Raw genomic sequence first — 25,730 nt, forward strand, 5'->3', positions numbered from 1 at the left:
CAATCTTGCACCTGCTGAGTTGGAGACCAGGAACCCCAAATCTCTCTGTCTCTCTCCCTATCTCCATTCTCTCTCTCTGCTATGCTAGGCAAGTACTCTGCCACTCAACCTTCAGCCTAGGGACTGAAATTCTTTTACTTGTTAGATAGGATACTTTCATGCCACTCAGGCTGGTCCCAATGCTTCTATGGGAACTACCTCAGTCTCTCTCTTTTTTTTTTTTTTTGGTTTTTTGAGACAGGGTTTCTCTGTGGCTTTGGAGCCTGTCCTGGAACTAGCTCTTGTAGACCAGGCTGGTCTCGAACTCATAGAGATCCGCCTGCCTCCCGAGTGCTGGGATTAAAGGCGTGCGCCACCATCGCCCGGCCCTCAGTCTCTTAAGTGCTGGCATTTTCAGGAATGTAGCACCACACTTGGCTTAGGCTCCAATTCATCCATTCACTCGTTCATTCATTCATTCATTCACTCATTTACTTATCTATTTATTTATTGAGACAGGGTCTCTTGCTTGCTATATAGGTGAGGATAATCTTAAACTTTTGATTCTCCCACATCTACATCCACAAGCTGAAGTATGAGCCTGTGTTATCATGCCTGGTTTATGCCATATTGGGGACTGAATGCAGAACCTTAGCCATGCTAGGCAAGTACTTTACCAACTGGGTCACACCCCCATTTTAGGCCTTGAATTCTTACTGGGTTCTTGATGCCTCTGCAGATGGGTGACCAGCTTTGGGAGCACGGGGCTCTGCAGGGTGGATGGCAAGCCTAGATGGAAGGATGGTTTTGCTCCAGAGGCAGAGCTGGACCAGAACTTCACCTCCCTGCCCACTGTCACTGGGAACTTAACAGGGTGGAATCAGGCTCTGTAGGAAAGGGGATTCTGTCTAGAAGATTCCCCAGGCCTGGAATTCCTGAAGGTCATCTCTTGGGACTCATACATGGCTTCCTGATGAGGGGGAAATGGTTTGGAAATTGTGAGACTTCACCAAGACTTAGGGCAGGGGAGGACACCAGCTTGCATTGGTTGCTGGGTACTGAAATTTATGTTCCGCCAAATTCATATACTGATGTTCGAACTCCAGGAAGGTGACATCTGGAGACCTTTAGGAGATGGAGGCATCAGGGGTTCTAAACAAATATGAACGGTGGCCTTTGAAGAAGTGAGAGAGAAGCTGGGTAGTGGTGGCATACACCTTTAATCCCAGCACTTGGGAGGCAGAGGCAGGTGGATTTCTGTGAGTTCGAGGCCAGCCTGGTCTACGAATGAGTTCCAGGACAGCCAGAACTGTTACATGGCAAAATCCTGTCTTGAAACAAACAAACAAACAAAAAAGAGTGCAAAAGAAGACAAAAGAATGATTATACAACAGTAGGTGACAGGGAAGCCAGTGGAGAGAGATGCCAGTGCTGGTGGTCTGGGCAAACCCAGGTTTGAGGGTTCCTAAGGACCACAGTGGATCTAGGAGCTCTGGAAGGGTTCTTGTGGGATTTGAGATGATGACAATGGAGGCCTGAGTATGTCCCAAGGGCACAGCTACTGCTCTGGGGAACCTCAGAAACATTGGGGTGCTGTTTACATTTTCAGGGCATTTTCCTTTTTTTAGTTTTTTGCTTTTAGAAACAGGGTCTCCATAGGTGGCTTTGCCTGGAATTCATTATGTAGACCAGGCTGGCCTTGAACCTGCAACAACCTTCTTGTCTCTGCTGGGATTGGGATCAGAAGCTTATGCCACCATGCCTAGATTTAAATCTTCTTCTTGTTCTTCTTGTTCTTGCTCTTGTTGTTCTTGTTGTTGTTGTTGTTGTTGTTGTTCTTCTTCTTCTTCTTCTTCTTCCTCTTCCTCTTCCTCCTCCTCCTCCTTCTTCTCCCTCCTCCTCCCTCCCTCTCTCTCCCTTTGCCCCCCATGCCTACATACTTAGGGGTTCCATCCCCTGAGAGGCTGTCTTCTGGGCCAGGTGAGACAGGGGTAGCTGGCAATGAAGCAGGGGCCCAGCTGAAGAAGAGGCTTAAGTTTGTGACTCTCAAATTTAGCAACAGCAAAGACAGCTAGAGGTCTGGTCCAAACAGAGATTTCTGGGTCCTCAGAATGTACATCCTAGAAACTCCCGAGGCCACACTGTGAGAAGCACTGCTGTAACTAACCGTCATCAATGTGGTCTGGTAGTTATAGCTTGGGAAGGAATTACAGGGAGTCTGTAGAGTCTGCCAAGCGATTCATTCTTGGTCTTTTGGCTAAAATAAAGTGGAGGGCGCTGGAGCCCCGCCCTCCTTGAACCAAGACCACTCCATCCAGCTTTATACATTGTCAAGCTTCTGCATGCAGTTCTGAGATAAAGATGCTTCCCAAACCACATCAAAAGCATGATCCCCCAGGATGCGGTTAGTCTCGGTGCCGGCGCTGGCCTCCATCCATCCCGCTGAGCCAGCAAGAAATCAAAGAAAAAGTATCTAGTGGGTTAACACTGGGCCACATCAGCGCTCCCTGGCCCCAAGCCTCCCACAGCCCCACACCAGGCCTGCTTGAGGCTGAGCAAACAGCTATTCTTGGAGCGGCTCTGGCAGAGGCCACAAAGACGCCATTGTCTCATGTGGATCCTGTTGGCCGCCTCCTTCCCGGGGGAAGATCCTTTTAGAATCCCCTGCAGAAACCCAAGAGCCTGGGGTTACAGATGGCCTGGGGTCCCTAGAGGCTGTGGGACAGAACAGAGGGAGAGAAAGGAATGGGGTGGTGTGGTTCTGACCTCCTGGCTTACTGAGAAGAGTCTAAAGAGAGCACGTATGAGACAGGAGGCTGGTCCTAAGGACATGTCCGCAGTGTCCCAGCACCCAGGATGTAACAGTAAATGAATGAAAGAATGCTTCCTCTCTGACTTTGAGGCTGGAATAAGAGCATTTTTTATGTTTATTAATTTAGTGTGTGTATGCGCGCACACACAGGTGAAGACCAAAGGTTGATGCCAGATGTCTTCCTGTATTGATTTCTACCTTAGTTTTTGAGGCAGGGTGTATCACTGAGCCTAGATCTAATCGTTTTGGCTAGACTGGCTGGCCAGTGAGCCCCTGGAGTCCATGTGTCTCCATTGCTCAGTCCTGGGGGCCACAGACCTACGCTGCTACACCCAGCTTTAGGTTGGTGCTGGGGATCTGAACCCATGTTCTCAAGTTTGCACACAAGCGCTTTACCCACTGAGCCGCCTCCCAGCTCCTCACTGTCACCATTTCTTTTAATACCCGTAAGGCTGGTCCCTGATTCTCCACCTGCTCAATGCCCACATCTCGATAAATGGATTTGTGCCTGTGTTTATTCTTCCCAGTGAGCTGCATCTTACTCCTCATTTCGTTCCAGACCTGGCACAAAGTAGAAAGATTTGCTGGAGGCCGAGCAGTGGTGGCACACGCCTTTAATCCCAGCACTCAGGAGGCAGAGGCAAGTGAATCTCTGTGAGTTCAAGGCCAGCCTGGTCTACAAGAGCTAGTTCCAGGACAGGCTCCAAAACTACAGAGAAACTGTCTCAAACAAACAAACAAACAAAAAAAAAAAAAAAAGAAAGAAAGAAAAGAAAAGAAAAGAAAAAGATTTGCTGGAGATGGGGCTGGAGGAGAAGGGCTTGCTTCTACAGTCATTTATTTGCTCAACAAGTATTCCCTGAGTGGTTACTATGTATCAGGCAGAGTTCTGGGCCCCAGGGAAAGACTGGCTAAAAAAAATAATACATCTTTTCAGTCTTGAAGTTTATATTCTAGTGAAAGAAAGGTTAACTGTGTTGGCTGCGAGAGAGAGAGAGAGAGAGAGAGAGAGAGAGAGAGAGAGAGAGAGAGAGAGAGAGAGAGAGGAGAGCTACCTGGTTGGGGGTGTAGCTTGAGTGCGCTTGCTTAACACTCACAAGGTCTTGGGTTCTGGAAAGATGGGCGAATGATGTCTGTGGTTCTCAGACGATTCTCTGAGGAAGTGACATTTGAGCTAAGAGTCTAAAGTTTATTCTCAAAGGAATCAGTTAAGTCTGGAACTTCAGCATCAGTGACAGGGTGACACACTACTGTCTCAAGAGGATTTCTTTCAAGCTCCAAGCTGCCCTGATGCTGTAGGGCCAGGGAGACCTGACACGGAAAAAAAGGAAGAAGGTGAGTGTGGCTCTCTCTCTCTCTCTCTCTCTCTCTCTCTCTGTGTGTGTGTGTGTGTGTGTGTGTAGGGGTAGCAAGTGAGCAGGTGATGGAGGTGATGGTAGCTGCCATGTGTGTGGTGATGGTCCTTGGGGCTGGATAGTGGCCATGGAAATGGAGAGAAATGGTTAGGCAGACCCGTGCCCAGCTTCTCAAACGCTGTGTGGTCTCTGGCCTCCTGCCTGTCTGATCTTCTTTCAGACATTGGGGAAAGGTCTTGAGAATAGCCTGGCAGGCATTGGGAGGCCTATACAGACTCACACTTGAGGGTGTGATGTGCCTGGTCTTTGCTGGGCCCTGGCTCTCAGCTCATCCATTTGGCTTGGACCTCATTAACGCCAGCCGGGATTCATCCTTGGAGTGACCCCAGCTCCTGGCAGCTGGGGTGTGACATCCTGCCCTTAGGTCTTTGGAGGAGTTGGAAGGGGCAGTTGTGGCTGCTAGACTGGTGAGCACCCTCAGGGACAGAGATGAGGGGAGGGAGGAATATCTTAGGCCTCACACCTGATGCTCACTATGGTGGTGGCAAGAGTTTTAAGGGCTGGCGCTAGCCCAGGCAGGGCTGGTTGAGGCAAACCTTGGCATGTGTGTATAGCTGGCCTCCTTCTCTACATGGCAACCCAGCAGCCTCCATCCCAGGGTGCTCTGCCTCTGGCAGCCCAAGGCCCCTCTACAGGGAAGAAACAATCTAATCTCTGCTAACTTCCTTCCTCAGAAGCCTTTGAGGCTCTCCTCCTGCCTACAGAACAACATCCAGCCCCTGAGCAAAGTCTTTAAAGCCCCAACTCTTGTTCTCTGACCCGTACCCTTATTATACTCCAGGTCACTAAAATGACTCCCTTCCTGCCTCCATGGGTCCCATTTTCCAGATGGGTTTGCTCCCATGGGAGTTATCCTAAGTTGCATGGTGAACCTTTGTCTGTCTTACGAGACCCAGTTCACTTGCCCCCTTTTCCAGCAAGCCTTCCCCTATCCCACTAGCCAGATCACCTTTCTCTCTCCCTTAGCCAGGGTCTCAAATACTAAATTTCTTTAATATATATGTCTCTCCTGTGAGTCTCATGAACACTTTGAGGGCAGTAACCATGGTTCATTGTGACGGGTGATACAATAATAAATCCAATCTTATTCACAACAATGTCTTAGGGAGCATTTACCAGGTACCATCCTCCAAATCACAGGCTCCCAATCCATACTTCACACAACCCGATGAGGCCTGCCCGACCCATCCCATTTCACAGATGAGCACACCAAGATCCATACAGAGTGAGTCCTCGCTCCAAAGATGTCTCCAGACCCACGGAGGAGGGTGTGAGTGAACCATGCTCCATGAGTCCCAGGCCTGGGGGAGCCCACCGGTCCTCACCAGAGTCCTCTAGGTAAGGACCCAGAGAAGAGGATTCTTAGGGACCTCAAGATCCCCCATCCCCCCGATATACACATTTATTTGCAGATTAGAGTCAGAGACTCAGACACCCTTGACTAAAGGGTGGCTTGAGGGTGAAGATCCTGCAGATACATTATCATCTTAATCAGGGATCTGTGGTCAGTAGGGAAGAGCATCACAGATCCCCACTACAGGAAGGGACTGTGGACTTGGCATACAGGGTGCCAGGTCCTTTCTCAGCCCTCCCACCCCTGGGCACTAGCCTGAAACCTGAGTCCTAAGCAGCTCCTGGCAGAGCCTCCTGTGCAAGGCCCAGGGCTCTAGGTGTTGTTCTAATTTATGAGGCCACGGGACCTGGCCTGATGTTTTCCTTCGTCATTCTCTCGGCAGCAGGCATTGCTGCTCTGCCAAGCTTTGCCACATACCCTTGACCTTCCATGGACCCATCCAACACCATCCAACCGGGTCTGTCTATTGAGAAGCGCAGCCCCATGCTAGCTGTCTGCAGCCATAGTGGTCATGCTCACTCAGCCACCCAGCCACCCACCACACAGCCCACAATGACTCTGTAAGGAAATGAGCAGGGAGGAGCCATGCCCCAAACATGAGTCCCAGGAAGACAGATTGAGAGAACCCCTGGCATCCTGGGCCTTGCTCCTGAAGCACTTCTTGGCCGCGTGGTCTGACTTTAGGTCTCCAAGGGTGAAAGGGACCTAGTACCTAGCTCATGAAGTCAGTATGAGGGCTGAGCGTATGCAAATGACTAAACGCATATGAAATGAGCATGTAAATGTTAGGAAGGCTGCTGGGTGTCCAAAAAGTGTTAGGGGGTGATATTAAGTGAATAATGGCAAGATCACTTTTTCTCATGTGTGTGTGTGTTTGTGTGTGTGTGTGTGTTTGTGTTTGTGTGGTGTATACTCACATGTGTATGCAGGGGTGCATGTGCTTATATATGCAATTGTGAAAACTCACAGAGGCAAGAGGACAATATTGGGTGACCTGCTCTCTCTCTCTCTCTAGGTGTGTCTCTGTCTGTCTCTCTTTCTCTGTCTCTCTCTCTCTGTTTCTCTCGTGTCTCTCTGTGTCTCTGTCTCTCTCTCTCTTTTTTTTTTTTTGGTTTTTCGAGACAGGGTTTCTCTGTGGCTTTGGAGCCTGTCCTGGAACTAGCTCTTGTAGACCAGGCTGGTCTCGAACTCACAGAGATCCGCCTGCCTTTGCCTCCCGAGTGCTGGGATTAAAGGCGTGCGCCACCACCGCCCGGCTCTCTCTCTCTTTGAGACAGCCTCACTATGCATTACTCTGGCTGTCCTGGAACTCACTGTGTAGATCAGGCTCTCCTGGAACTCATAGATATCCACCTGCCTCTGCCTTCCAAGGACCGAAGATTATAGACATAAGCCCTGCATCATTTTTTTGAGTAAGGGTCTCTCATTGATCTTGGAGCTAGGCTGCTAGCCAGTTAGCCCCAGTGAGTCTCCTGTTTGTTCTCTCAGCACTGGGGTTACTGTAATGTTTATGTGGGTTCTGGCATTTAAACTCAGGTCCCACCCACTGAACCATCTCTCCAGGCTGACAATAAGGTCTTTGAAAACCAAAACAAAATTAACACAAAAATTGTCTATTACTATTGAGCCAACAGATTCTAAGTTTCTCAAAGCAGCCTCCACCCAGAGACCACTCACCCCACGTGAAAGAATGGTGGGGCCTGGCATCAGACTGGCAAGGCAGTTCCCACCAGGGTCACAAGGTCTGGAAGGAAGAGGATCACTTTCACCCTCAGTCCTTGACAGGGGAGTGGGGCTTGTTCATTCACCTTTGTGACCTGACGCGAGAACAAGGGGACCCCACCTTTCCTCCTACATAACTGGGTGCACTACTTACAGGCCTTGCTGTGTGTAATCTATTCAGAGGCCCCGGGGTGACAGCATCACTTGGGATCCTGAGCCAGAACCTGTGTTTCAGCCAGGAAGGACTTGTTAAGATGTAGAAGTCTGGGAGGGGGTAGTGATGTTTCAGGGCAGAGGACTCCCATCTAGGGTGGAGGGTGGCCAGGGGTCACACAGGGTGGGGCGGAGGAAGAAGCATGACCTCTGAACTGGACAGACTTACAGGGAGTCCTGGTTGTCACCAGGCAAGTGGCTTCCTCTTTCTGAGCCTCATTTTCTTCATGGGCGAATCAGGATGCTCAAAGAGCATCTTCCAGGTCTCACACAGAACAAAGGGGGCGGTGCATCACTTCCTAGTGTTAAGTGGTCATTGACACCCCCCCCCCCGTTTCTGTCTGCCTGAGAGGAGCCTGGTCCCTGCAGTACTGGACATGACCCGATGGAGAAGACTCCTTTCTGCCCGACATGTGATCTCAGCTGACAGTGACTTTGCTTCCCTGAGAACCGCTGGCATTGTCTGGAGGCATTTTGGTTGTCATAGTGTAGGCGGGGTTGGGGGGGGGGATTGCTACTGACATTGTGCAAGCTGAGGCAGGAATATTGCTCATCATGCTACACCATACAGACAGTCCCCTCAGCAAAGAATTACCCGGAGAGCTTGTGGGTCTCTGCTCCAGACACACGCTGTCCAGGATGGTGATGGTCAGCATAGGTGACCATGGGGCCCCTGCAGAGCGGCCAGCTTCCCCACTGCAAAGGAACTTTGAGTGTAACAAAGTCTCTCAGGGGAAACAATGTCAGCTTTCTCATGAACCATCTTTCTATGATCATGTATTCCAATGATAACATTTTAGATATGTTGGGCTTAACAAAATACAGCATGAGCATTAATTACGTCTCTCCAACTTGTGTGTGTATGTTGTGCATGTAACATATTTCGGGGGATGTGGGGGGTGAGTGAACGTGCCAGAGGAGGGTGTTGTCGTTCTGCTGACACTCTCTGCCTGGGTCTCTCACTGACTAGGCTGGTAAGTGTTAAGCTCCCAGTGTCCTTGATGTCTCTGCCCTCCACAGAGGACAGGAGCATACAGCCGCACCTGGCTTTTTATGTGGGACCTGAGGATTCAAACTGAGACCTTCACGAATGAGAAGCAACAGAGTCTCAGAACTATTTCTTCAGTCCTTTTATTTCTGTGGTTTTGAGACAAGGTCTTAATATGTAGCCTTGACTGGCCTAGAAGTTGCCATGTAGACCAGGCTGATCTCAGGCTCACAGAGGTCCATACTTGCCTCTGCCTCTCAAGTGCTGGGACTAAAGGCCATTTTCTTATTTTCTGGGGTGTGCACGCATGTGTTGAGGGAAGGTCATGCTGGTAACCCAAGCTGACCTGTAGTCTAAAGGAGCTGTGTAGTCTAAAGGAGCCGTGAACTCAAGTCCTCTGGTGTTGGGATTACAGGTGGGAGCCACCAAGCCCATATCCATTTCCAGTTAACTTACTTTAAAACACAGACCACTATAACATTTAAACCTATGACTGTGGCCTGCATTCTGCCTCTTCTGGGCAGGTGCTGGTCTAGTCTGTGCTGACCCTTGGTGTTGAACTTTCAATGCTGTGAACTGTGAGTCCTGTGGTAGTTCCTGGTGGAGCTAACAAGAGCTGGCACCTGCCCTCTGTCCCCTGCCAGGCTGGTTTCTCTCTGCTAGAGAGGAGCAAGGACAAGGACTTGGGTGTGGACCCCTTTTGCTCACTAGCCCCCAGCAGAGGCCTTGTGCCAGCTTTTCAGACAGTGCCCACAGTGTCCCAGCAAGCAGACGGGCATGGCGACAGCTGTGGCTTAGGGACCTGAGCGCCCTGGATCCGGGCTTACCCCTTGGCAGTGCCCAATTCAGAGCTGGGAAGGGGGAGAAATGGGCACTCTGCCAGGCCACTGGCGCCTAGACCACACTCCGCCACTGCGTGACAATTCGCAGGGCCCATCCAGTCCTCTTTTAGGGTCTGTATGCTGGACCAGTGAAGTCAAGATCCAGGTGACATGGAAGCTGGGACAGGCTTAGGAGTAAAGGAGCAGAGAGGGGCCCTGGTGGCAGGCTTGCTGGGATCAGCAGGGCCAGTGCCTCCTGGAGAAGTGATCAAGCAGCTGGGAGGGAACCAGAGAATGGGAGGGGAGAGTTTAACAGGAGACACTCAGGTGGGCTTGCAAGAGCTTGGGAGAGCTGGTGCTTTAGTGTCAGAATGATTTGGGAACAAGGCACACAGAGGAGGTACCCACGCGGGCCACCAGCACAGGGTCTCGCCTCAGAGTGTGCTGCATGCCCCTCCTTCCAGCATGAAGCCCTCCCACCCTAGTAACAGAGAGCATTTAGAATGTTTGGAGCAGAGAACAGCACATCAGACCTCAATGTGGTCTCTCAGGCTGCTCACCCAACCCCTTTCTCCGGTCCCACACCACACTCTACTCATTTTCTCGGAACATAGGACAGTAGCAGCACCATTCCTTTACCCCGAGTCTCCGGTACCCCAAACCCCATCAAGGGTGCAGACAGAGACGACGGGAGAGGAGAACAGATCCTGGCTCCCAGGGCATCAGCGGGTGGAAAGTGACCCCTCTCTAATCTCAGGGTGAAGTCAGGAAAGGCATTTGGTGACACGGCCAGTGCCTCGGGACGGACAACCACCAGCAGCCCCCGGGAGGGTGAAATCGGATAAGTCCCAGGCCAGATTCCACCTGGGTAGCTCCCCTTTGAGCAAGCCAGTTCCCCAGCATATCCCAGGGAGTTTCTGCTTGCGGGGAGTAGGAAGTCCTCTGGGGTGAAAGGTGAACCAGGAGGGTCTGGGGGACGTGAGAGGGGCGTGTTATAGGGAGCCCGTGAGTGCTGAGGTCACTGGGGAAAGGGGCTGAAGAGACCAGGCATGAGAAAATTAGGGTAAAGGGGAGCAGTCTCGGAGAGGGGTGAGGGGGGAACTGTGACTGGGTGTCTTGGAGGCCCTCAAGATTGCGTGGAAGTGGACACTGGCCTGGGCATTATCAGGTTTCTGGGAGTTCTCGGGATTTCTAAGGATCTCGAATTGAAGGACAACTGGGATAGTGGAGCCAGGCTGTCCTGGTGCAGAGTCTCGGGGTTTGTGAAGGGTGGGTGAGTCCGAGGGGGTGACTCGCCCATGCAGCTCACCTGTAGACATCGGTCCAGAGCTGCGTGCCCAGCACGTACACCGCCTCCACGCGGCTCCCGTACAGCAGCCGCACCGTGCGCTCCCGCACCATCTTATCACCCCTGCAGAGCCGGCTGCTGTCCCCGCAGCTCCCGAGACTGTGCACCTGCTACAGGTGAGCCCGCCGCTGCGCCTGCGCCGGCCGCTGAGCGGCGGGCGGCCTTAAACCACAGCCGGAGGGCGGGGCTGGGCGGGGCTGTCCGCCCGGACTCCTCTTGGAGTGGGCCTGCGGCCCGTTCATCAGACCTGGCCCCGCCCTCCCGGAGCCCCTAACCGCTAGTTGTCAATTCCTATTTTCCATATTTGGCTTGTTCATTCTTTTATTCATTAAATTCTCCTTTCTGGACCTACAGCCCGGAGGGGCAGACAATGCGAGCAGGAGCAACCGAAGGGACAGGGCAGGAGTGGGTGGGAACACAGAGGAGGCGACCAGATCCAGTCTAGGGCCAGGGAAGGCTTCTTGGAGGAGACCTCTGAGGTTTCTTGAAGGAAATCTTGCTAATGCAAGGGGGAGGAGAGTAGTCTTCCGAACATCTTCGGGAAGTTGGGCACCCCACATCAGATCTACATTGCCGTGGGAAATAGGGGGTTGGGTGGAGTGTGTGTGTGTGTGGAATCCTACCCCTGGCAGGGACCGGAATGCTAAGCCCAGGCATGAGAAGGGCTGCATGAGCCTGGAATGGCTCTTCTGGCGGTGATCTGGGAGTGTATTCTGGCTGCCCCAGACCACTGTGAGCAGGCTGAGCTGGGTCGGGTAGCGAAGACCCCGGCTGGAACGTGAGAGGACAGGAGAGGGGAGGATTGGTCCTAGTAGTGTTTATGGATGGAGATTTGGGTGGCTCCCGGTGGCTGAGAGGGTGTGCCTGTTTGAAGGGACAGGGACCAGGCAGAGGATTAGGGCCCCAGTCTGGGACACCAAAAGGTGTGCCAAGGTAGAGGTCAGCGTGTGTCCTGGAAGGCCAGGGTGCATGTGACGTCTAGTGTGTGTGTGTGGGGTCTGAACCACCCTGAACTCCGTCCAGGCCCTTTCTCTCTGAACCCAAGCCTGGGGGCAATGCAGTAAACAGCACCGTTTGAGGAAGGGGCTTCTTGCCGTGGGCTTGGAAACTGCAGGGTGGGTGGATGGAGGGGATGCATACGGGGGAGGGAGGTGGACTGATGGGAGACCCCTGAATTAAACAGGGGCTGCTCATAGGTACCTAATGCCCAGGCACACCCAGCCAGCCCTGGACTCCAACCTTCTCCTCCAGATGCCCAAATTAGGAGATGGTAAGGACCCCAGCTGTTCCTGGGTGTCAGATCTGGGAGGAATGTGGGTGGAGAAGGGAGAGGGCCAGAGTCCCTGCCAGAGGGGTCACTCGCTGTCCCCCCCCCCCAAAGGCTTCCTGTTCAGATCCTGGGAGAGGCTAGTAACTTCTGATTGGTCCCTGGCAGAGCTTCATCCAATCAGGAGGAAGCATGGGGAGGGCCACCTGCCTAAGTCGGAATGAATCCCGGTGGCAACAGGCTGATGGAACCCCTCTCCTTCAGAGGCAATCTTGGGTCCAGTGTGGGGTAAGGACACGTCTCCTCTTAGCCAAGTCCCAAATGGGTCACAACAGAGCTAGGGTTGCGATGGCATCCGGCAAAGGCCGTGGTTACCCAGCTGAGCAGAAGTAACAGCGAGGACTTATCGCCCGTGCGGTTTCTGCGCCCCCACGCTGCTCCCAAGTAGCACTTTCCCATGTATTAGATTATTTTATCTTTCCAGGAACCCTGGCGCTTTGGAGATGAAGAAAGAGAGCCCAGAGAAGGTGAAACATTAACCTGGAGGTGCACAGCTCCTGGCAGTGGCAGAGAAGGAACCTGCGGAGACACAGGGTGTGCAGGCAGGGGCTTAGCGGGCGAGAGTGGCTCATCCTACCTCTAGTAAGCTCACAGGCAATCCCTCAGTACAATGGAAGATACAAAATGATATTAAATGAAACAATAGATAGAAAATGCTGGCAGAGTCTCGTCCAAGGCTCAGAATACAAAGCCCCCTCCCCGCATATAATCCACCCCTGTCTGGCTACCCACACTCGAGCCTCTGACCTGGTTCTGGCTCACCCCATTGGGCCCAGTGCCTGGTTTGATGGGGTAGGAGCTTTTGGAGCCCAAGGGTTTAAAATAGCTGAAGTGGTCACAGCTGTTGGTGGATTGAGGGCCGGAGGTCTCACACATTGCGGCTGCTCCTGCTGCCCCCATGGAGCCCAGAAAATCCACATGGCATCTCTGGGTGCCTTTTGGAGAGTGCCAGTAAAGGGTAGGCTCAGATTCGACCAGTTCCCAGCACTGATGGTCCCGGACCCCTCCTCCAACACAATCCCTGCCAAACGCGAGGCCGAGGCCGGGAGAGCCTGCGCCTGGAGGGGTCTCCTCTGGCAGGTGCCCTGCTCTCTTGTGGGGTTGCTCTGTGCCTGGCTTTGGGGAGCCTGTCTGGAAGGTGACTTAAAACATCCACGAGCCTGCTTTGAGATGGGCAGCTCACCAAGGGCAGAAAAAAAAAAAAAAAAAAAAGAAAAAAGAAAAGCTGGTTATTGGGGAAAATTAAAAAAAATCATGACCACTGGGCGGTGGTGGCGCACGCCTTTAATCCCAGCACTCGGGAGGCAGAGGCAGGCGGATCTCTGGGAGTTCGAGACCAGGCTGGTCTACAAGAGCTAATTCCAGGACAGGCACCAAAGCTACAGAGAAACCCTGTCTCGAAAAACCAAAAAAAAAAAAAAAAAAAAAAATGACCATCCAGGGCCTAGCAACAAAGACCAATGTGGACATTTTTTGGTAGAACCCCCCCACATACACACACTTTTAGGTGTGTTCACGCAAATGTGTGGGTATAGAGGTCAGAGGTCAATGTCAGGTATCTCCCTGTAACACCTTCCACCTTAATTTTTAAATTTTACATGTTGTGTGTATGGGTGTTTTGTTTGCATGTATGTCTAGGCCCTGTGTGTGTGCCTGGTGTCCGAGGCCAGGCATCGAATCCTCTGGAACTGGAGTTACAGACAGCTGTGAGCTATGGTGCGGGTGCTGGTCCTCTGGAAGAACAGTCAGTACTGTTAACTCTCTTAAGCTAACCAGTAACTCTCTTAACCACAGGGCTGAATCATCGTCTCTCTGCTCCAGCCCTCCCACCTTCGTTTTTGAGGCAGGGTCTCTCTCTGAACCTGGAAGTCAACATTTTAGCAAGAGTAGGGGAGCAGCGAGGGCACCACTCCATGCATCTGAGTAAAGCAAGTCCTTTGCCATGTTTTGAGTCTCCTCCTGCAGGTCCTGCCCAGGGGCAACAACCATCACTCAGAGCCCTGAGGCTGTGCCAAGAACTGTTCAACATTTTCCCACCTTTGAGCTCACTTCACGGCCCCCACCCCTGCCCACAACAACCCAGTGCAGTGGGCAGTATTGTCACCCCTCCCCCCATTTGAACATAGTCCCAATCCTTTCAGGAGAAAAGGTGTAGGCCTTTGGATTGGGCAGATTTGGGTCTGCTGGGGCGCTCTCTGGACCTCGGTGTCTTTCTCTGTGAAGAAAACACTCCTAGTACCCAGCCTGCATGAGTGCAAGAGGTTAAAATGACGAGAGGCAAATCGCTCAGCCTGTGGTGGCCTGCCACAGAGCCGAGTCCCGCTAGTTCATAGCTATCCTCTCTGCAGATGACCCTTGTCTGAAGGCTTTGCAAGAGGGGCATCTGTGTGCTACTTTATCAGACACTTGGAAATGTCCACAGTGTAGGGACAGCCTGGTTCTACCTTGTGAGTCGTCGGAAAGGGACCTGGGCTCTATATTGGGAAGCCACGGAAAGCTCTGGAATATGATGATGGCATGACCTCACTTGAGGAGACTCCCTGTGGAGACAGGAATCTTGGCGGGAGACCAGAGTGGACTTGAGATGGAGGCAGGCATCCTCCTCTCTGTGACTGTGCCATGGGACCTGCAGGCCTGGCCTGACCTCACCTCCTCACATTCTCCCTTTCTCTAGAAGAGACCTGCTGCTTCTCCTCCTTAGGGATGGGTTAACTGGCTGAGTGGTGAAGGGGGAGCAGTTGGGGATGGTGGAGCAGCTGGAGGATGGTGGAGCAGCTGGAGGATGGTGGAGCAACTGGGGGATGGTGGAGCAGCTGGAGGATGGTGGAGCAACTGGGAGATGGTGGAGCAGCGGGGGGTAGAGTAGCTGGAAGATGGTGGAGCAGCTGGGGGATGGTGGTGATGGTGGAGCAGTGGGGGATGGTGAAGCAGTGGGGGATGGTGGAGTAGCTGGGGGATGGTGAAGCAGCTGGGGGAATGGTGGAGCAGTGGGGGGTGGAGTAGCTGGGAGATGGTGGAGCAGCTGGGGGATAGTGGTGATGGTGGAGCAGTGGGTGATGGTGAAGCAGCTGGGGATGGTGGAGCAGCGGGGGTGGAGTAGCTGGGAGATGGTGGAGCAGCTGGGGGATGGTGGTGATGGTGGAGCAGTGGGGGATGGTGGAGTAGCTGGGAGATGGTGAAGCAGCTGGGGGATGGTGGTGATGGTGGGAATGGTGGAGCAATGGGGGATGGTGGAGCAGTGGGGGATGATGGAGCAGCAGAGGGGTGGAGTAGCTGGGGGATGGTGGAGCAGCGGGGGGTGGAGTAGCTGGGAGATGGTGGAGCAGCTGAGGGATGGTGGTGATGGTGGAGCAGTGGGGGATGGTGGAGCAGTGGGGGATGATAGAGTAGCTGGGGTATGGTGAAGCAGCTGGAGGATGGTGGTGATGGTGGGGAAGAATGACACAACACTTGTGGTAAAGTGAGCCAACTTCTGCAGTTCTCCAGGTGTCCATGGCCACAAGACACCCGGGAATTCTGGTGAAGGCTGGAAGAAACAATGGCCACAAGGTGGCACCAGGTCCCCATTTTCTAGGCTCAGGAAACCAGCGTTTCTTAGTGGGATTGGGTCACCTAGAAACCTCCTTGTCTAGCGCCTTCCTTTAGCACCTAAGATCCTCTTGCTCCTCAAGCCTAGACTTGGGCTGGGATTTAGGGACTCCATTTGCATCAGGCCAGGTCAAAGCCATGCCCTCCCCCCCGGTGAGACAGGCTGTCTGGTCAGAGGAACAACTGAGAACCCAAATGAGGGTCCCAGTGACTTGGCTGATATTGCACCCCACTTAGGGCAATAGAGGGGAATCCCCTAGACCCAGTTTATTACTTTCAATGTGTTTGTTCCATGAGTCTGGGGTATCGATCCATTTTTAAAGTTGAATTTTTTGAAATGTTGTGTTTGCGGGTGGATATACACATGTGTGTCTGGGTGCCCATGAAGGCCAGGGGTGTCCAGTTCCTCTGGAGCTGGGATCACAGAAAATGGTCAACCTCCTGCTGTACAGGTGGGGGGCAGTGCTTCAGGTAACAGTGGCCGCATGGACCAGTCGGATAAGTTTACAGAGGCAGCATGGAGATGAAAGAACTTTCTGGAACAGTTCCTGGAGACTTTGGAGCCCAGTGCTATGGCCCTTGCTGCCAACAGGAGGCACCAGAAACCCAAGGAACACCTGCCTAAGACCTTAAGAGGACAGTGGGAGGGCTCCTGGGAACAGGATAATCACAGATTTCTTCCTCAGAGACGGGAGCAGAGCTCAAGATCCAGCATGACACTGCATAGGATCTCAAAGTCACAAGAACCTGGATTTGAATCCCTGGGCTGAATGTGCCTTTCTGTGCCTCAGTTTCCCCACTTACAAAGGTGGGTCGTAGAAGCTCTTTACACAATTGTTACAAGAAAGAAGTGAGCGGGCATGGTGGTGCATGCTTTTAGTCCCAGCACTCAGGAGGCAGAGACAGGCAGATCTCTGAGTTTGAGGCCAGCCTGGTCTACAGAGTTCTAGGAGCACATACAGACTGAGTGTGGCCCACGCAGGCCCAATGCAGCCTGGTCCCTCCGGGTCATATGGTACCGCCTTCCCTGAGTCAGCAAGAGGATGGGAGCAGTGACTCTGCTGTAATTTCCTGTACATCGGGGTGCAGTTTTGGTTCCCTTGAGGCTTTTGTGCTGAGAATCGATGGTCAGTTTCCTTGTTTTTCAAAATGAACAGTCAGCCTATCAAAGCCACACACCCACCAAAACCCTTTACGTCAGTGGTTCTCAACGTGTGGGTCACGACCCCTCTGGGGGTTGCACATCAGACACCCTGTGTATCAAATATTTACATTACAATTCAGAACACTACCAAAATTACAGTTATGAGCAGCAATGACATAGTTTTATGCTGGGGGGGGTCACCACAGCATGAGGAACAGTGTTAAGGGGTTGCAGGCTTCGGAAGGTTGAGGACCATGGCTTTAAGTTGTGAGTTCAGGTTTATCTTTTATAAATACAGTCTTCTCCCAGGTATGTCAGGCACCCAGAGGAGTCAGATTCATGATGGTGTGTGGGGGGGAGATGATGGCAGGGACAAGATTCCTGATGAGATGCCCTGTGGCCCCCTTTGGCTATGGGAGTCTGAAGCACACCCTGGAGGGAACCACAAAGTCCCTGGAAGCTGGGAGAAGGAAAAGCTGGAAACCTGGTCCCAGCTCCAGGAGGAACTTAATTCACACAGCTCTGGCAGCTGTCAGACCATCTTCGGGGAGAGACAGGAACAAAGATAATGATCTGCCAGTGACGGGCAGGGCCACACCTTGACAGGGACTGCTTGATCATACACACCTCTTACCTTCCATTTAAACCAGAACCTCGAGTCAGAGGTCAAGACCCAGAGGATGGACTTCAGGGAGGCGCACACAACACGTGTCTATGTCTGTCTGTCTCTCTGTGTGTATGTATGTCTGTGTGTGTCCCTGGACGTCTGTCTCTCTTCTCAGTGCCGGGGTGGGGGAGCATACCAGGCTCTGGCCTTAACAACTCTGGCACCCCCCAGCTCTCTCTCAGTTAGTCTTATTCTTTTATCTCGTCTCCCCAAAACTGCATGAAAACACCAGGCGTTACTGTTTCTTTGGGTTTTCTGGGGCTCACGAAGACTCTAGTGTTACAACTTCCATGCTTTTTTTTTTTTGTTAATTTGTATTTTGAGGCAGGGGACCCCTCAGATTGAGAACCTAAAAAGTTAAAGGAAGAAAAGTTTCTTTGAGATAGGGTTTTTCTGTGTAGCACTGGATAGCCCAGAACTTGCTACGTAGGCCAGGCTGGCCTGCCTCTAAAGGTGTACACTACCATGCCTGGCTTTTTCGCTCATTTTCACTGAGTTACTGAGGAGGAAGCAGGCTCAGAGAGGAGTTGTAACCTGCCCAAGGGCACACAGCCAGCAAGTAGGAGGGTTTGGACTCAGACTCAAGTTCACTTTCAGGCTCGTAGTGGACCTTGGTATGAACCAGACTAAGGAATATCAAGGGCTTAACGCAGTACCAAGCTAACAGTGAGCTCACTAAACACAACAAGCCTCTCCTTAGAGGCCTCCTTGATGTTTCTTTCCATGCAAAGGCCTTAAACACTAGGAGGCTGGGTGCCTGACATTCCCACCCAGTAATGCCAGTACTTAGGGGTGGGAATCATGGGGCTGACCTCATGACACAAAGGGGCTGCCTGACAGCAGAAGCACTCAGTCCTCTTTCTGGGGCTCCCCCCTGCTGAGCACCCCTGCCAGCTACTTTTCATCCTTTCTTCCTGGGCTCAGATTAAGCTCCTCCTTCCACTGGCAGATAGGAGACCATACACCTGCTGTGACCAGCCAGGGCTCAGGTTTGGGGCTCTTGAGGTGTCATCTTGCCGATCCCTTATGTACCTTTAACTCTGGGCCAAGTATGTCCTGCCTTACCCCATTCTACCCTTGAAGGGACGCTTATTCTCCCCATTTATTGGATGCCAAAACTGAGGCTCTGAGACATTAACTGACATGCAGGCTTGAGCTGGCCTTGTGTTAGGGAGGCTGTGGCCAATCCTCAGGAGGTGAAGGACATAGCCTGGTTGTGTGGAGCAATGGGGGGTTGTTGAGGGGCTTTAATATGGTGATGGGGAGAAGGCTCCAGGTGCATAAAGGACCTCTTGATGGTGATTCTGGGAGGCGGGACAGGTTCCAAGTTGAGATGGACAAAGGGCATGATGGGAACCCGAGTCAGACTGTGGGGCACGTGGACTTCAGCCAGAGCTGGGAACCATGTTCAGCTGCTAAGAGGCGGGCAGCGTGTGGGGCCTGCTAGTGTGCCTAAAGACCAGGCAGGGAGAGAAGGCAGTGTGGTCAGGAAGGACTTCTGACCCAGGTATGGAGTGTGGGGAGAGGCCCAGTAGTTACTGCCCTTGCGAAGGACATGAGTTCAGTTCCCAGCACCCACGTCAGATGGCTCCCAACTGCCTGTAGCTCCAGTTTCAGGGGACCTGACGCCCTGTCTGGCCTGTGAGTACCTACTCACACATGCGTGCAACACACGCTCACACTAATAAAAATAAACCTTAAAAAACGAAAATGAGTGTCCCTGGTGTTCAGGTGTTACCTCTCACCCAGCCCTTTAACATTCTATTGTCTCCCAGGACCCAGATTAAACAATTACAGCATTTAAACGTTTTCGTGGCTTTGTTGGACCCTTTGTCATGCTGAGGTTCCTCCTCTGGACATCACCCGGGTCCCGGTTCCAGCATTTCTTCTACTCGAAGGTTCTCCCTAGTTCTGTAGTTCACAGATGCTGGCCGAGTCTCGTCTCAAGCGCTAGAATGTGGAGATTCTGTGATTACATTTAGGAAGGTAGCCAGCACCTGGGTGGGTGAGTCAGGACCAGGTCTCTGGGCACAGCCTGGGGCCTTCCTGCTCAGGCATCATTTCCCAGGGCTCTAGTCATAAATAATTAACTGTCAGGCTGTCCCAGGAGACAAAGGACAGGGTGGTTTCGGCTGGGGTGGGGTCTGAGTGTTCTGGGCCAGGGCAGGGTTGGCAAAGGGAAAGAGGCCAAGGTTAGGTGCCCACATGAACCTGCAGACGAGCACGCGTGATGGAAATGGGATCACATGGCAGCAACTAGGTGGGAGGTGGGTTGCTGAATGGACGATGGTTCGACCTGCTGTGGGAGAATGCTCTTGTACACTGTAAAGATTTGTCACTTGTATTAGTTTAATGAAAAGCTAATTGGCCAGTAGCCAGACGGGAAGTATAAGTGGGGCAACCAGAGTAGGAGAATTCTGGGAAGAGGAAAGGCAGAGACACAGTCACCAGAAAAACATAGAGGAAGCAAGATGAGAATGAGAATGCCTTACTGAGAAAAGGTACCAAAACATGTGGCTTAAATATAGACAAGAATTATGGGCTAATTTAAGTTGTAAGAGCTAGTTAATAATAAGCCTGAGCTAATAGGCCAAACAGTTTATAATTAATAAAAGCCTCTGTGTGTTTCTTTGGGATTGAATGGCTTCAGGACCAGGCGAAACAGAAACTTCCGTCTACATCTACCTTACAAAGGGAGCTGGACATAGTATCTTATAACTTCTCAAGAGTTGAAGCAGGAAGATTGATGCATCAGGCCAGCTTGGGCTACATTGTAAGTTTCAAGCCAGCCTGGGCTACATAGTGAGTTCTAGGCTACTCTGAGCTATAGACTGAGACTCTGTCTTAACAGGTAAAAGATAATTTCGACATGTGCTACAGTGTGGGCGAAACTTGACTTTATGCTAGAGAAGTAAGTCTGACAGAAGAGGGAAATGACAGTTGGTTCTGCAGAACTGAGAGATGCCAGATTCATAGACCATGAGCTGGCAGTGTAGCTACAGGGTTTGCCTGCCATGCATGATGCCCTAGGTTTAAACTGTACCACTACATAAAATTGGGTGCATGCCTGTAACCTCAGCACGCTGGAGGTGTAGGCAGGAGGTTCAGAAGTTCATAATCAGTCTGGGTACAGGAGACCCTGCTTCAAACACCAAACAGAAATATCAGATTCATGGAGAGCATGTAGGAATAATGATGTCAGGGGCAAAGAAGTCAGTGCTCTGTGAGGATAAAGTTCGCTGCTGCCTCTTCTTCCTCCTCCTCCTTTTGTGGTTTTTCAAGACAGGGTTTCTCTGTGTAGCCCTGGCTTTCCTGGAACTCTCTCTGTAGACCAGGCTGGCCATGAGCTAAGAGATCCTCCTGCTTCTACCTCCCAAGTGCTGGGATTAAAGGCGTGCACCATCACCACCTCCGAGCCACTTTAATTAATTAATTATTTTAATGAATTGGAGCTCACTGGTTTAGTCAGTCTGTCTGGTCAGCAAGCCCCAGGGATCCTCCTGTCTCTGCCTCTCTGGCACTGAGGGTATACGATTTGTCATGTGCCTGGTTTTTGGGTTGGTGGCAATTGCTTTCACCCACCTTGTTGGCCTCACCCTTGAGTTTTTTGAGGGGGGAGGATGATAATGTTTTAAAATTTTTCCATCTTTGTTCATCAGTGTGATACTTATTTTTTAATTGTTTTTATTGAGCTATACATTTTTCTCCGCTCTACTCCTTTCCTCCCCAGTCCCCTCCTCCGCTCCCCCATGATCCCCAGTTTACCTAGGAGACCTTGTCTTCTTCTACTTCCCATGTGGATTAGATCCATGCATGTCTCTCTTAGGGTCCTCTTTGTTGTCTACGTTCTCTGGGATTGTAAATTATAGTTTGCTTTTCTTCTTATGTCTAAAAGCCACTTATAAACACATATTACATTTGTATGGGTCTGGGTTACCTCACTCAGTATGTTTTCTAGATCTATCCATTTACCTGCAAATTTCAAGATGTCGTTTTTTTTTTTTTTTTTGCTGTTTTACATGTTTTTCTGCTATTTATACTCCAGTGTATAAATGTACTACATTTTCCTTATTCATTTTTCGGTCGAGGGACTTTTAGGTTGTTTCCAGGTTCTGACTATGACAAATAATGCTGCTATGAACATAGTTGAGCTCATGTCTTTGTGGTACGACTGAGCATCCTTTGGGTATATACCTAAAAGTGATATTGTTGGATCTTGAGGTAGGTTGTTTCATAATTTTCTGAGAAATCACCATACTGATCTCCAAAGTGGCTGTACCAGCTTGCACTCCCACCAGCAATGCAGGAGTGTTCCCTTTACCCCACATCCTCTCCAGTATAAGTTGTCATTAGTGTTTTTGATCTTGGCCATACTTACAGGTGTAAGATGGAATCTCAGAGCTGTTTTGATTTGCATTTCTCTGATGGCTAAGGATGTTGAGCATTTCCTTAAGTGTCTTTCAGTCATTTTAGATTCCTCTGTTGAGAGTTCTCTGTTTAGGTCTGTACTCCATTTTTTATTGGATTATTTGTTCTTTTGATGACCAATTTCTTGAGTTCTTTGTATATTTTGGAGATTAGACCTCAGTCCGACGTGGAGTTGGTGAAGATCTTTCCCCATTCTATAGGCTGCCATTTTGCCTTGTTGACTGTGTCCTTTGCTTTACAGAAGCTTCTCAGTTTCAGGAGGTCCCATTTACTGTTTCTCTCAGTGTCTGTGCTACTGTCACCCGTGGTTTTAAAGCAGGGTCTCTGCCTGACTTTGGTGTTGGGAACTGAAGTCCTCTGGGGGAAAAAAAAAGTAGTTTTAACCAGAGCACTGTCTTTCCAGCCTCCATGGTGCTTCTTTCTCTTCTTCCCCCCTCACTCCTTCCTCCTCCTCTTTCTTTTTTTCTTTTCTTTCTTTCTTCATTCTTTCCTTCTCCCTCCCTTCTCCTCCCTCCCTTCTCCTCCCTCCCTCCCTCCGTCCCTCCGTCCCTCCGTCCCTCCCTCCGTCCCTCCCTCCCTTCCTTCTCCCTCCCTCCCTTCCTTCCCTTCTTTCTTTCTGCTTTGGAGACAGTTTCACTCTGTGACCCAGTCCTGATTGTGACCTGCCTCCATGTGCTGGGCTTGCAGATCTCTGCCACCACACCTCCCAGAAATTTCCCTCTCCTCATGGTCCTGGGAATTCACCCAGGGTCCTGTGCATGTTAGGAAAAGTGCGCTGGCACTGAGATGCTTCCCAGTCCCACATGTCTGATCTTGAAAAGTCGGTTTCAGAGTCTCGGGCAGATTCTAGAGGCTTCTCCTGAAACAGTTGAAGCGTGTTGTTATTTAAAGAATTTATGTTCAGAGGTGTGTCTGGCACATTTCCCTCCCTATCCACAGATGCTGCCAGAACACCAGCACGCCTGCATATACACACTGGGTACTGTGTGCCATTCAGAACACCAGCACGCCTGCATGTACACTCTGGGTACTGTGTGCCATTCAGAACACCAGCACGCCTGCATGTACACACTGGGTACTGTGTGCCATTCAGAACACCAGCACGCCTGCATGTACACACTGGGTACTGTGTGCCATTCTGGATCATGAACAGGAGCAGGTTCTGCCTCCAAGGAGTGGCAGGTTTGGTGGGGACACCCATACAGTCTCCAGCATCACAGTTATTAAGACAGAGAGGGAACACTCAGGACCAAATATCAAACGGCTTCCCAACATGAGTCTCCTCTCTGCGACTCACATGGTGGAAAGGAGTGGCCTTTGAACTGGGTCTTGAAGGCCAGCTGGAAGCAAGCCAGGTGGGAGACACAGAAGGGTGCTGCTGGGACTGAAGAGATGGCTTGGCTGTTGAAAACTTTTTCAGGGCAGTGATAGCGCATGACTTTAATCCCAGCACTCGGGAGGCAGAGGCAGGCGGATCTCTGTGAGTTCGAGGCCAGCCTGGTCTACAGAGTGAGTTCCAGGACAGCCAGGGCTACATAGAGAAACCCTGTCTCAACAAACAAACAAACAAACAAACAAACAAAACCAAAAAAGAAAGAAAGAACAAATGAGTCTGATTGGTTGAACCAAGAAACTTATATTAAGTGTTGTGGACATTTGCTGTGGGGCTGTCAAAAGAGGGAAAACAAACACGCACACCTCTAGGGATCTCGCCATCATCACATCTCTCAGCTCTGTTTCTTTCCTTTCTTGTATCCAGATGTACCCCTTCTCCCTCTCTCGATGTCTTCCTTCTAACTAACTTTATTTTCCCTTTACATCTTATCTAGCCCAGAAAAATCTTTCAGTAATATAAAAATCGCACCGTGGTTACATTCTATTTTTTTAAGTGGGTCCTTACAACCAATACGAGAAAGAAGCAAGTTTCCATCTCCCTTACATGACTAAACCTATTACATATTACAGGTGAAAACCAAGTTGTCTCCAAAACCCACATGCGTTCATGCTCAAGCAACTTGTTATGGATGAACAGAGTGTAAGCAAGTAAGGTATTTTTCACCACCAGTCTTTTGCTGGCAGGCTGCATTTTGCAGTTACAAAGGACCAATCATTTTATCATTTATATCAAAAGGTAACCGTATAAGAAATCTTAGAGGAATGGCAAATCTAAACTTTTATAAATGAGAAACAATCAGCCATTTCTACTTTAAGTCCTCGGGGTGTATACCCATTCATCAACAGTTTTTTCTTCTATCAGGAAGCGGAGGGCAGAAATGGGTACAAGGAATTAATCATCATCTTTGCTGACCAAGTCTAACAAGAAGGGTACATCAGCTGATAATAACCGGGCTTCTTTGTTCCTGTGCCTTGGTCTGAATGAGTCCCTGGCTCAACTATGCGCCTTCTAAACTTTGGGTTGTTTCCTCGTGTTTTTTCACCTCAAAGCTATTAACGAAAACATCTTAATCTAACCCTAAGTCATATTTAAAGCTTCGTTCTAGCTATGACGCATGCTGAAACCCGAGAACACATCTCTCAACAGTAAGATTAAAAGAACTGAGCTGACTTAGCTTCTGGGTTAATCATTAACCTAAACCACAATTTATAAGGCTCCTCAAGAGAAACTCTCTGTGTGACATTTCCTTGTTCTTATTTTCTTTTTCTTGTTTCTCTCCCCCTGCCCCCCACCCTGCCCCGAGACAGGGTTTCTCTGTAGCTTTGGAGCCTGTCCTGGAACTAGCTCTTGTAGACCAGGCTGGCCTCTAACTCACCAGATCTGCCTGCCTCTGCCTCCGGAGTGCTGGGATTAAAGGCGTGCGCCACCACCGCCCGGCTCCTTGTTTTCATTTTCTATCCTCTCTGCAGCCCCTGTTTTATCAGGGGTGGGGGCAACACCATACCTTGCTTTTACCTATATTAGTTTCCCACTAAGCTAACCTCTATCATAACCCCTTACTATAATCATTAAAGACCCTCAATCATCAAAATCCTATTTAAACTAACAGTATTTTTGTATAAAATCATCCCTTCAGCTAAACAGTATGGCTTAGTGGGAAATCATCTTCGTAATAATCCACAGGTAAAAATGCCCAGTAGAATGCAATGTTCCCATGAGATAATCACACTACATTACAGGCAGTGGGGATCCCCGCCCTCCCACACCATGCCAGATGCCAGAGAAAAATGACAGAGGCCGACATAGAAAGGTACAGCAGTAGCAAGAGACCTTCTTGCCTGTCTGAGATTCACCCACCAGAGCTTTGCTCTCTGGCAGACCGACCTCCCAAACTTCAATTGCTGCTCCTCTGACATGGCCACCAGCAGCTGACAATGACGGAGCGCTGACAGAAAGCCCCTAATCTTTAAATTCTGATCTGTGGAAAATTGTAACTGTAGCTTGGCAAGGATGTTTGTGATTTTTGTGCTTAAATGCTTGCTTCCACTGACATTCGGGGCTCACAGTTCAGCTCCTGAGTCTGTTCTGTGGCCCTGATTTATCAGTAGCAGCTTGATTATAATAAATTTTTCTCATCTGCATTGACTTGGTGTATGGGTTGTGTGGGCTCCAAGTGGACCCCATAGCACACCAGGACTCACCTTGTCATCCAGGCCTTGAAACACAAAGCCCAGAAACTGTCCAGCTACAAAGTTGTAGCCATTACTGAACTTTGCAGGTGACCTGGGGCTGTCTGGCTACAGTGAGATCACGCTGAGAACTGTCAATCAGGACGGTGGAAGAACAGTGTGCCCACTTTAACTTCCCCTAGTGTCACGAAGGAATCCCGTAGTGGAATATTACATTAACGGGGCAAAGCTGTCTTACATGTGTTTATGCTGCGGAATGTTACTTTAACTGTGAAGGTGTGTTACATTTGTTTGTACCACATTTGTTTAACTATGTAAAGATGTGCTGTGTTTGTTTCA

At 50.6% G+C, this 25,730-nt stretch overlaps 1 protein-coding gene across 2 annotated transcripts in view; it reads right to left on the reverse strand.

Moving 5' to 3' along the window:
• Padi2 (peptidyl arginine deiminase 2) overlaps nt 1-10,779 on the reverse strand; it is a 40,764-nt gene extending 29,985 nt beyond the window's left edge. For both annotated transcript variants that reach the window (XM_057785018.1, XM_057785019.1), the window contains exon 1: nt 10,614-10,779. In XM_057785018.1, the coding sequence (XP_057641001.1) occupies nt 10,614-10,705 (92 nt within the window). In that variant the 5' untranslated portion in view covers nt 10,706-10,779. The remainder of the gene's footprint in view (nt 1-10,613) is intronic.
• Between the last annotated feature and the right edge of the window lie 14,951 nt (nt 10,780-25,730).

The sequence above is a fragment of the Chionomys nivalis genome, chromosome 11 (assembly GCF_950005125.1).
Source record: "Chionomys nivalis chromosome 11, mChiNiv1.1, whole genome shotgun sequence".
In the NCBI taxonomy this organism is placed as follows: domain Eukaryota; kingdom Metazoa; phylum Chordata; class Mammalia; order Rodentia; family Cricetidae; genus Chionomys; species Chionomys nivalis.